Below are 12,202 nucleotides of genomic sequence, written 5' to 3' on the forward strand. Positions count from 1 at the left end.
TATCCTGCTTGCTTGAAATTGATGATCACTTTTCTGGATATCGCTTCCTTCAGTGCAGCAAAACATGTGGTTCTGGGCACAAGGTTCGAGCAGTGGTGTGTTTGGATAAGGAAGAAGATGAGGTGCTTGAGGAATACTGCATGAACCAAAGAAAACCGGCTGATAAGGAACCTTGTAACATACAACCCTGTGAGTTCATCTGGATTACAGGAGAATGGTCTGAGGTGAGAGACAGGAAATAATAGTTATTTTGAAAATTATATTTGAAAACAGTTTGACAGTTTAAGTTGCTTTGAATCCTAAATAAGTACTTATACTGAATAAATAAATGGATGCAATTTGTAAAGTGCATATTTATGATTCACCAATGGACAATTTACAGTAAAGATTTAGACACTGTAGAATGGGTTTTGTTTCCATCAAGGCTGTTTTTCATTTTAGTGCTCAGTCACATGTGGCCTGGGGTATCAGAGGAGGCTGGTGTCCTGCAGTGAGGTTCACGCTGGGATTGATCATTATGAGTATAGTCTTAACTCTTCATTAGACTGCCCCGGCACCCCTCCTGAGGACATCTTGCCCTGCTTTCGGCTGCCTTGTCCTGTCCCACATGCCTGGAGAGTGGGTATATGGGGACCTGTGAGTTTATTAAAGTAATTCTTCATGGTTTGAAATCGTATAATACAATTTTACATTTTTTAGGAATGACTCTAACTCACAAATTTCATTTTGTACAAGTAAAATAAAAACTTTTTTAAAAAGTAGAAAAGAAAAATTTATAATATGTCGTTTTGCTGAATTTAAGACAGATCTGGACTGATGATAATATGTACTTAATTGAATAATTATACAAGATTCAAAATGATACTAAATGTCATTACTAAACCCATAATGTGTTTAAAAACCTCTTTTTTCTTCTTTTTTTGTATATTAGTGCTCTACAACCTGTGGAAGTGGTTGGACAGAGAGACAAGTCCAGTGTATATCAGCAGAGGTCGAGGTTTCTGGAAAATGTCCCTCCTCCAAACCTGAGGAACGGAAATCCTGCTTCAGCCCTTCTTGTGAGTAACAATGAAGTAGTAGTAGCAGCAGGACAGTGAATTACAATGAATGTCCTTATAGTTTATTTATGCTCATATAGTGGTAGAATTTAAAGGTTTGCCACCAAGTCGCAAAAAATCTCAGGTTGCTGTAAAGTTATAGTGTTACTATTACTATTATAATATGCTACTATTGTTACTGTTATTATTAAACTGTTCTGTTCTGTTTTTTTATTACCAGTACTAAACTTTTTTGAAATGAAATAACATCAGTTTTTTTATATATATATAAATATTTAAAGTATGAGCAAGATAAAATATAAATAGCCGAAATAGTTATAATAATATACCTCAGGGACGATCAGCTGACCGTAACTCCTCCCATTACAATTAATAAGATATTTAAGTTCATCCGTACTCACACTTGCCAATAGTCTTTTGCACAGACATGTGCTTACCCTCCTCCATCCCCAGCTCCTCCTTATGCAGATACATGATCACTAACTGCTTGCCCACAGAGGTATATCATCTATCCAGCTCACTGCTAAATTTGTCCATATTTATTCACATTACTGTATTACTCAACTGCAATATACAACTGTTGCATATAAAATATCTTACAATTGCTTAGGCTTTGGAGGGTTCAAACCTCAGCGATGTTTGTCTGTGGATAGCTCAGAATTTGAAACCTTCAGAGCAATGTCTGCCACCAAATATAAAGTTATATCAATCTTGATCGATCTCTACAATAATCACACTCAAACAGAGTGGTCCTGACTGAGATGAACAACTTCAAAATTGTCCTACATCACTAAATAAATACTGACCCTGTGTCTACAAAGTGAACATGCAAAGAAGGTTAAAGCCCTTTACAAAAAAAAAAAATAAAAAAAAAATAACGGTGTGATGTAGGTTGATTTTGATTTTTTTTTTTTTTGTGATTAGTTTTTCGACATACCCTAACTGTCATGAACAGGAAACAAACTGAGTTCACGCAGAGCTAGACAAGACAAGCGTTTGAGTTTAAAAAGTATATAAGTTGTAATATTTTTTTTTAAATAACTGATCATTTCGCTAGGTAAGACCCTTCTTCCTCTGCTGGGATCTCTTATAGCCCTTTGATGCTGCATTTAAACTGCATTTTGGAATTTCAAACTCGGGGGCCCATGGAAGTCCATTATATGGAGAGAAATCCTAAAATGTTTTGCTCAAAAAGCATAATTTCTTTACGACTGAAGAAAGAATGACACAAACATCTTAGATGACAAGGGGGTGAATACATTATCTGTAAATTTTTGTTCTGGAAGTGAACTACTCCTTTAATCACAAACTCTTAGGTGACAGTGAAAGTTTGTATCAACTTTGTGAGCCCACTGAATCTGATCTAAACCAGGTTAGCTTTATCGGGTTTTGTCAACTCAAAACTTACTCTGAGTTTGTTCATCTCACTTCGTGCTACAGACCACTGATCAGATGTGATCCGTACCATACAAACTCTTTTCCTCTCTCATTCTCAGGCCACTTCCCCACTAACTGTAGAGATGTACAGCTCCAGAAAGGTGTCGTCTCTGACGGTGAACAGACGTTGAAAATTGATGGAAAACTTTTAAAAGTAAGATTCATTTTTAGGTCTCATTTGAATTCCTGTTAACATGACATTTAGCTCTTCTTTGAAACATTTCTTTGTTATTTGGCACAAATAATGAATTCCCGATTTAAACGAATTTCTTAGTTTAGACATTACCTCCTCTATTCCTCAGATCTACTGTTCAGAGATGAACACTGACAGTCCTAAGGAGTATATCACGCTGATCACCGGAGAAGAAGAGAACTTCTCTGAGGTCTTCGGATACAGGTTACATTTAACCCTTTGGCTTCCACTACGAGTGTATAAATATGCATTATTGCGTTATTTTGTATGCTTTTACAAAATACATTTGTATTATATATTTATATTCTTTATTTTTTCATCAAAGAAACAACATTTCTTTCTGTTCTTTGTGTTGTTGTCCAGGCTGATGGACCCCACACAGTGCCCATTCAACCTAAGCAGGAGAGAAGATTGCCAGTGTAGAAGAGACTACACAGCTGCTGGTCTTTCTACCTTCACAAGAGTTAGAATGGACCTCGACACAATGACCATTATAAGTAAGCCTAGCTAACACACATTTTGCCAGAAATTATTCTTGAAAAATGTCTGGTCTCTTGTTCATTTATTCATTGCCCTTTTAATCATTAATACGCCTACCTTAAATGTATAAATGTCATTCATTCATTTATTTATATTTGCATAGCCACAGATTGGAAATTTGCCTTTATCCACGAAGGGCATAGGGTTCCTTTTGCAACAGCAGGAGACTGCTATAGTGCTGCTCGCTGCCCACAGGTAGGTAGCACACCCCGCATGGCTTTTGACACTCGTTTCTCAAACCTGTTTAAATAAAGACTTCCTCATTTTTTTCGGTATATATTGCCAACTTTATGTAGATTTTCCTTAGTGGATTTTTCGGGCTATAGAGGACTCTCTTCTCTGCCTCCTTCTTCATTCAGTTTACATCTCTTTTTGACATTTTCCCCTTCAACTTTGAAATTGCTATTTATACAACACGCAGCGTTTCCCTGACTGTTTAAAGCATGTGAATATGAGACATGCAATTGGCTGTCTGTTGCTTAGCATCTAGCCATAACATTCAAACACTGCGTCATTTAACAGTGCATAAATGCTAATTAAATTGCATAAATAAGTGCTACCCCTGCTAAAGCATATTTATGAAACATTCCTTTATCCAGAGTTAAAACCAGGATTAATAATGATGATAATCAGGGGTTAAGTGCAGTGCGAAAAGCTTAACATTTGTATTCTTTCTATATAAACAAATATATGAATGACATGTTTGTCTTTGATTAGTTTACTCATCCAGATTTTAGTGTTCAGAGAGTATGAGGTTAAAAGTCCTACTTCTGCCACCTGTTGCTAGGAGGTATAATGTTGTGACTACTCAAACAATGTGCTCTTCTTTTCAGGGCCGGTTCAGGATCAACCTCTCAGGAACAGGATTTAAGGTGACAGAAAGCACTAGGTGGATTTCCCAAGGGAACTACGCCACAGCTGACATTCACAGGTCTCAGGTAAGTCCACCACTATGTACTGACTTAAAGGACACTGAAGAAACTCATTTAAATCATAAAATCATGTATTTATACAGTTCTTTGTAATACATTTTTATAACAAATTTATACAATTTCTATTTAGGCCATTATGATGTTGTAATTCAACATTTCCTTTTCAATATAATATAATTCTTTTTTTTTTTTTTGTAGTATGAAAACAGCATTTTTAAGAACTTCATAAAACAAAAGATACTCTAGCTAATGTAAACTAGAAGGTCTAATGATTAGAGTAAAATGTGTAAATGTTCACCAGACCATGTGTTGTTCCTGGAACCTGGAACTCTGAATGAATAGTAAATTAAGTATATTGTCCTTTTTTTGGTTTATAATTTGTTTTTAAGCACATGTAGTACATTATTTATCTTATTTGGTATAACTGTCCTTTTGATGGAACACAAATGAGCAGCTGCTGTGTAGATCCAGTATTTCTTGAAGTCAGCAGAGGGATTGTTTTTGGAAGAGATTAAACAGAATTGATTCAAAACGATCCACTATTCTACATCAAGAACTTTGGAGAACATGCAGAGAGATAATTGTATCTTTAGCTGAAGTCAGTTGAGGTGTGTTTTCATGCCCTTGGGGTTTGAATTTCTCTCAATTATTTTTTAGCGCGTTTTATAAAATAAGGAAACTTTACATGTACTTCTTCTTGCATCCACAGGATGGCAGTAGAGTTTCTGGGATATGTGGTGGTTACTGTGGAAAATGTACTCCTGCCTCCAGCCCTGGACTTCTTGTTGAAGTGTCATGATGGCAGATGTACTGCTCAGGTCTCCAGACAAACCAGAGGAAAGTGTATGACCTGTTTCTAAATACTTATTTCTACTGTCAGACTTAATTTATTTGAAAGGGAAATCTAAATGATATGTGCATGATACATACATACAGTTATATACAGCCATACAGTTCACTTATGAGCCATTATGAGTGATGGAATACCAGTATAGGTTCTTTGGCATCTATTTAGCTGAATGAATTTATACAATACTGTTCAAAAGCTTATTGTTGATAAGTTTTTTTATTTTTTGTGATCTCTTACGATTTTAAAATATATTTGAAAGAGGTTTTTATACTTGCCAATTTATTTCATTTAAAATACGGTAAAACAGTAATATTGTGAACTATTTTTAAAAAAAATATATAAATCTTGTATATACTATATTTTTCTTTACTGTCACTTTTGATTAGTGCTGTCAAACGATTCATCGCAATTAATCGCATCCAAAATAAAACGTTTTTGTTTACATAATATATGTGTGCATACTGTGTATATTCATTATGAATATATAAATATACACACACATATGCATGTATATATTTCAAAAATATTTACATGTATTTACAAACCCAATTCCAAAAAAGTTGGGACACTGTACAAATTGTGAGTAAAAAAGAAATGGAATAATTTACAAATCTCATAAACTTTACTGTATTCACAATAGAATATAGATAACATATCAAATGTTGAAAGCAATATCAGAAAGGAGTTTCGTAGAGAAAAATTGCAAAGAGTTTGAAGTTATCATCATCTACAGTGCATAATATCATCCAAAGATTCAGAGAATCTGGAACAATCTCTGTTTGTAAGGGTCAAGGCCGGAAAACCATACTGGATGTCCGTGATCTTCGGGCCCTTAGATGGCACTGCATCACATAAAGGAGTGCTACTGTAATGGAAATCACAACATGGGCTCAGGAACACTTCCAGAAAACATTGTCGGTGAACACAATCTACCGTGCCATTTGCCGTTGCCGGCTAAAACTCTATAGGTCAAAAAAGAAGCCATATCTAAACATGATCCAAAAGTGCAAGTGTTTTCTCTGGGCCAAGGCTCATTTAAAATGGACTGTGGCAAAGTGGAAAACTGTTCTGTGGTCAGACAAATCAAAATTTGAAGTTCTTTTTGGAAAACTGGGATGCCAAGTCATCCGTAAAAAAGAGGACAAGGACAACCCAAGTTGTTATCAGCGCTCAGTTCAGAAGCCTGCATCTCTGATGGTATGGGGTTTCATGAGTGCGTGTGGCATGGGCATCTTACACATCTGGAAAGGCACCATCAATGCTGAAAGGTATATCCAAGTTCTAGAACAACATATGCTCCCATCCAGACGTCGTCTCTTTCAGGGAAGACCTTGCATTTTCCAACATGACAATGCCAGACCACATACAGCATCAATTACAACATCATGGCTGCGTAGAAGAAGGATCCGGGTACTGAAATGGCCAGCCTGCAGTCCAGATCTTTCATTTGGCGCATCATAAAGAGGATGATGTGACAAAGAAGACAAAGTTGAGCAACTAGAAGCCTGTAATAGACAAGAATGGGACAACATTCCTATTCTTAAACTTGAGCAACTTGTCTCCAGTCCCCAGACATTTGCAGACTGTTATAAAAAAAGAGGGAATGCCACACAGTGGTAAACATGGCCTTGTCCCAACTTTTTTGAGATGTGTTGATGCCATGGAATTTAAAATCAACTTATTTTTCCCTTAAAATTATATATTTTCTCAGTTTAAACAATTGATATGTCATCTATGTTGTATCCTGAATAAAATATTGAAATGTGAAACTTCCTCATCATTGCATTCTGTTTTTAATCACAATTTTTAGTGTCCCAACTTTTTTGGAATCGGGTTTGTACAGTATATATATATATATATATATATATATATATATATATATATATATATATATATATATATATATATATAATATATTATTTGTAAATATATTTAATATATACGTGTGTGTATTCATACATGCATAATAAAAATACACAGTACACATATATTATGTAAACTACAACTTTTATTTTGAATGTGATTAATCGCGATTGTTTGACAGCACTACTTTTGATCAGTTAAATGGTTAAAATGGTTGAAATCCAAGCTTTTTGAACAGTAGTGTATGTTATTCCTAATTATCTATGAATGGTATATTTGTTGTGAAAATTTCAGTGATTCAGTGCCTTCTTGAATTTTATAGATGATGTCATGTCTGGTGAGTTTAGTATTTTTATTGTAGATGGAAGTGCAGCTTATTTAGCCATCAACTCACCGGTCTAAAGAAGGCTATAGAGACGAGATGTGAACTTGTGTTCAGATTTTTGTTCTGACAGAGCTAGAAAAATCTTAGTGGGAGTGTTCAGATAAATATCTGAGAAGGGGAAAGAGAAGTCTGCTTACAGCAAAAGAGAGGAATTTGTAGGTTGCATGGTTGGAATTAGATAAAGGTTTACGAAATGAGAATTCTAAATTGTCACTGGATGAAATCTGTCAAGATTTAACAGTACAGTTTAGGTACTTGTATGTACCTTTAAGCTAGTAACATCTAGGGGTAAATAAGGTAAAAAAAAAAAAATAGGTTACCATCCTAGTGACAGCTTTGTGGTTTGTACATTTTATTGTGAGAGTATGAAGTTGGTCATCTTGTTCATTGCCCAAGAAGTAAATTTTGAGACAAAGTGTTTAGCCTAAAGAAAACTGAGATGGTTTAATACATTTGAATCAAATGTTGTAAATTAATTTAGGTGTTCCAAATATCAAACACAGCCAAATATCAGAACAAGTCTGTAGCCAGAAGCAGTCTGGAAGAGGTGACATGCATCAAAATTATGCCTCAAGTTTGCTGGGTTTGATTTTTTTATTTTTTTATTCTACCTCAGCTATGCCAGTTGAAAGCTTTTATCCACTTCATAACTTATTGTATAATTATTGTAATAGCAAATTATGTCTCACTAATAACTGCACTGCCATTATGTGTATATTGTATTACTGTGTATTTATTGGGGTGATAATTCACTGGTACATTAAAATCTATTGGCACAATAATTGATGCCAATTGGAATATTTGTTTTTAAATTAAGTATGGTTATACAATTATCAGATTAATTTATTTGTGTTGTCTTTATGTACCTTTAAATGCATATAATCTAATAATTAAAAAGGGTCTTTGAAAACAACAAGGCCATTATCTAGATAATAGGTCAATATTTTCTTAAATATGGCAGAAAAATATGAGTAATATGAGTCACTTTGAGTAATGCTGAATGCCTGAAGCTATTATTGTAAATGATTATATATCAAATCATAAATCAGTTAATTTTGCATGTGAATAAAGTTATACAGAAAATTGTATTCATATTTTAAAATATTTTATACACAAGAATATCATTTGTAAAAATATTTTAAACTGTTTCAATCCATCTTTTAATAAACTAGTAGCCTATTATTCTTGTCTTTTTCATTCATTTTTAATGGTGGTAAATAAATACATTTTTTAAAATTGTATATGATTTTTTTCCCATTTACATTTGTTTTCTTTTCATTTTCCATCAGACAACATTTTCACATAATATTTATCTTACTGTTACATATTATAGTTTAGTTGAGCTGCTTGGAGCAGGTTGTGCTATGAGTTATGTGTGAAATTATGTATATGAATTATTTAATGCAATGAATTTGTCTTTATAAAGTCTATAATAGTCTTTAATGTCAAAATGAATATAATTTGTATGCCTCACAAATAAATTCCCTTTGCTATAATGTTGTGATGTTATGTTATGGTGTCTCTTTGATTAAACTTATTCAGCCAGACAGACAAAAAAATTTTGCCAGTGAGATGTGCTTTCTTTAAGCATAATAAATGTCTTTTTTATAAAAATTAATTTTGATTGATTTGGGGGTAAACTATCACTGGGCCGTGTTTTATGAGATTCACCCATCTTTGTAGTCACATGGTTATTTAGTCTCCTTTGTTTTTTAGTCTGAGGGTTTTTAAACTCTTTCGTGTGGCCATGTTATAGTTTATTTAAGGCCATGGAAGATTATGTTTTACAAGTGAAGCACCCAGAAATCTGTTGAGACAGGTAATGTTTCCTGTCACACAGGGTTACTACACAACTTCCACCAAACACCAGGAGTCACGGTGCCACTGAACCTCCTCAACGGTGTGCATCTTTGACAAAGATTGTCTTTGATTAAACCTGTGCTAGTTAATATACCGTATTTTACGGACTATAAGTCGCACCTGAGTATAAGTCGCATCAGTCCAAAAATACGACATGATGAGGAAAAAACATATATAAGTCGCACTGGACTATAAGTCGCACATGAGTACAAGTCGCATCAGTCCAGAAATACGTCACCATGAGGTAAAAACATATATAAGTCGCACTGGACTATAAGTCGCACATGACTATAAGTTGCATCAGTCCAGAAATACGTCATGATGAGGAAAAAAACATATATAAGTCGCACTGGACTATAAGTCGCATCTATTTAGAAGCAAGAACCAAGAGAAAACATTACCGTCTACAGCCGCAAGAGGTCTTAGTTCAATTCTCTTGGTTCATGTCAAATTAATTTTGATAAATAAGTCGCACCTGACTATAAGTTGCAGGACCAGCCAAACTATGAAAAAAAGTGTGACTTATAGTCCGGAAAATACGGCACCTGAATTCTTCTCAGAAAAAAAAACAGTTAAGTTAATAGTTGATAAATATTTAATAAGTTACATGTTATCTTGTTTCTTCAGACTCTGTCTAGTCAAACAGACTGCATTAAGACTGACTGGCCAGAGAGGATGGGACTCAAAACTCTTTGTATTGTTTCACTAACTTGTATTATTTACATTAGGTTAAAGGTCAATTGGACTGGGGTATTTACAGCTCTATTTAGTCTTTGTCAGTTTTGAAGACATTCACTGCACATACTCCTACACCGAAGCTCCGAGCTTGCTTTTTGAGCTCCAGTGAATAAAAGCAAGACCTCACTTGTCAGATGAGGTGATAAAGGAAATGTCTCTGTAAGGGTCCTTGTCATACTGCTTTGTTGATCTCCTTTTCCTCTAAGTGCATCTCACTAAATAGCAAGAACAAAAAATTTGAAGCATCTTGGTGCTTAGCAAAAAAAAAAAAAACGGAAAAAAAAATTGTGCTTTTTATCAATTCATTAAAATATCCATTTTAAGGTTAAGCATGCATTTATTATGGTAATCAAACATATTCAAAATAATGGAATTTACCATCAACAAATATACACTCTTACCATTGTAAGAGAAACGCTTTTATGAAATTAAACCATTCACATGCATGTTGATTTTTGTCGATTTATTTTTTACACAGAAACTCAAAACTTTAATTAGAAACAATTACACCGTCGGTTTATATAACTGCAATTAAAGAAACGCTCTCACACATTTTCACAGGAATGTACCTGACATTTACTGGGTTAGTTGAAAAAACCGCTGGCGTGCCCGGAAATGCAGTAATTTCATTCACAAGCTCACATGGGACAGACTGAGAGAGAGAGAGAGAGAGCGGAGATGAACGTCTCTACCGATGCTCTCTTCCTCATATTGACTCGGTGACCCGTTTCACTGCGCTTTGACACTCAATCCCTCACGCTATCATGTTTACACGAAGCCTTAAGAAGAGAAACTCCAGTCGGTCGGTGAGTAAATTGGCACGGGGTGTTTACATTTTAACGATTTGTATTTTTACGCACGGTGCATCAGTGAGACATTTAAGTATGGAACTCTTTGTTGTGAGTTATTGGGAATGAAAACGCTAGCTGTGATGAGCGTGCGGACAGCTGGAGCTGCTCTGTGATGTGTGAAGTTATGATCAACAAACACTCAGCACTACGTCACACAGGTTTGATACCTCAGCATGAAACGCCTGTTATCAGATTGGCGTTTGATATTGCAAAAAAAAAAAAAATGGATGGTTTAGCATTTTATTGTTAGATAAACAAATGAATTTTTCTTAAGTGTGTGACATCATGTTATGATATGACCATTTGAGCAGATATGTTGCTGTGTTGAATTGTGTTGGGTGAACAGAATGTTACTTTTTTAACAGCTGAATGAAACCATCTGCATGCCTTTTCTGAGAAAAAAAAGTTAAGAAAGTTGGAAGCAATAAATTAGCAATGTAAAATGTTAAAACTATACTTTTTCTTTTAATGTAACACTATGCTTTTAAATGTACAATTTTATAATTACAATCCATCTGTAAAAATGAAGCAATGAACCACTGACATGTTTACATGTAGGCTACAGAGATCATGATTTAAATTAGTGGGCTAATTACACTAATTATAAACCCTGTAAATATTATGTGTATAAAATATGGTAGTTTTATCTGTATTATTACTCATTTAACATGTATCTTTTAATGCCACTTTGACGTAGCTGCCATCTTTTAGAATGATGAGCTGAAAATAAACTGCTCTGCTCAAGTGACGGTTCACACCTGCCATGTAAAATGTTATCAGACAATATCAAGAATCTTTTTAAACCCTTACAATGCAAATGAACATTTTAGTCACCAGTGGAATTAAGTGTGTGCAACCTAAAAATGATTTGGAGAAGTACTACAGAAAGCGAATGTAAGTTCACACTATGTAGGTGCACACTTTGATGCACACAGAGTATGCATTTTACATTTGGATGTTCTTCATGCCATATACATGCATTTATGTAGTAATCCCTTTCCACAAAGTACTGCATAAATTCAGTTTCTATGGAAAATAACTCTTGGTTTTCTATTCAACTTCTGTAGTCCACTGTGCTTGATGACTTAGAAAGAGGACAACCTTGTACCTCATGTGGAGAGCAGTGTCCTGGCTTCGTTCTGCATAAGTGGAGGTGAGACCCCCATGCTTTTTCTTGTTTTACCATATGTTCAGTCAGGCTTTCATCCTGCTAGTCAGCTTTTGGTGCAGGAGAATCCTCACCATGCATTTCAAAGTTAGGGTTGGCATTGGTGCAGTATATGGTCTGTATTGAATGGCATCAGCATTTCCAAGCTCTTGGAATGTTAAGTGGAAATTTAGAGGTGCTTTGCCTTCAGATAGAGTCACCATAGGAGGATTCAATAGAATCTGAATCGAGCTGACAGTGCGTGTCCGAGCCAGCTGGCAATTTGCAGGACCTGTATGTGCAAAGATACCGGCGTACACTAAGCTAGCTATTCATGCTTTCCAGGAC

The 12,202-nt window shown here is 34.9% G+C and overlaps 2 protein-coding genes across 2 annotated transcripts in view; both read left to right on the top strand.

The window, feature by feature from the left end:
- LOC132126450 (A disintegrin and metalloproteinase with thrombospondin motifs 9-like) overlaps positions 1–5,232 on the top strand; it is a 41,581-nt gene extending 36,349 nt beyond the window's left edge. The window contains exons 31-39 of the mRNA XM_059537700.1: positions 54–224; positions 442–636; positions 932–1,058; positions 2,555–2,649; positions 2,798–2,892; positions 3,052–3,185; positions 3,332–3,423; positions 4,062–4,166; positions 4,870–5,232. Coding sequence (XP_059393683.1) covers positions 54–224; positions 442–636; positions 932–1,058; positions 2,555–2,649; positions 2,798–2,892; positions 3,052–3,185; positions 3,332–3,423; positions 4,062–4,166; positions 4,870–4,959 — 1,104 coding nt within the window. The 3' untranslated portion in view covers positions 4,960–5,232. The remainder of the gene's footprint in view (positions 1–53; positions 225–441; positions 637–931; positions 1,059–2,554; positions 2,650–2,797; positions 2,893–3,051; positions 3,186–3,331; positions 3,424–4,061; positions 4,167–4,869) is intronic.
- Positions 5,233–10,496: 5,264 nt separating this feature from the next.
- LOC132126094 (prickle-like protein 2) overlaps positions 10,497–12,202 on the top strand; it is a 76,351-nt gene continuing 74,645 nt past the window's right edge. The window contains exons 1-2 of the mRNA XM_059537130.1: positions 10,497–10,662; positions 11,775–11,860. Coding sequence (XP_059393113.1) covers positions 10,621–10,662; positions 11,775–11,860 — 128 coding nt within the window. The 5' untranslated portion in view covers positions 10,497–10,620. The remainder of the gene's footprint in view (positions 10,663–11,774; positions 11,861–12,202) is intronic.

Source organism: Carassius carassius, chromosome 44 (genome assembly GCF_963082965.1).
Source record: "Carassius carassius chromosome 44, fCarCar2.1, whole genome shotgun sequence".
Classification (NCBI taxonomy): Eukaryota; Metazoa; Chordata; class Actinopteri; order Cypriniformes; family Cyprinidae; genus Carassius; species Carassius carassius.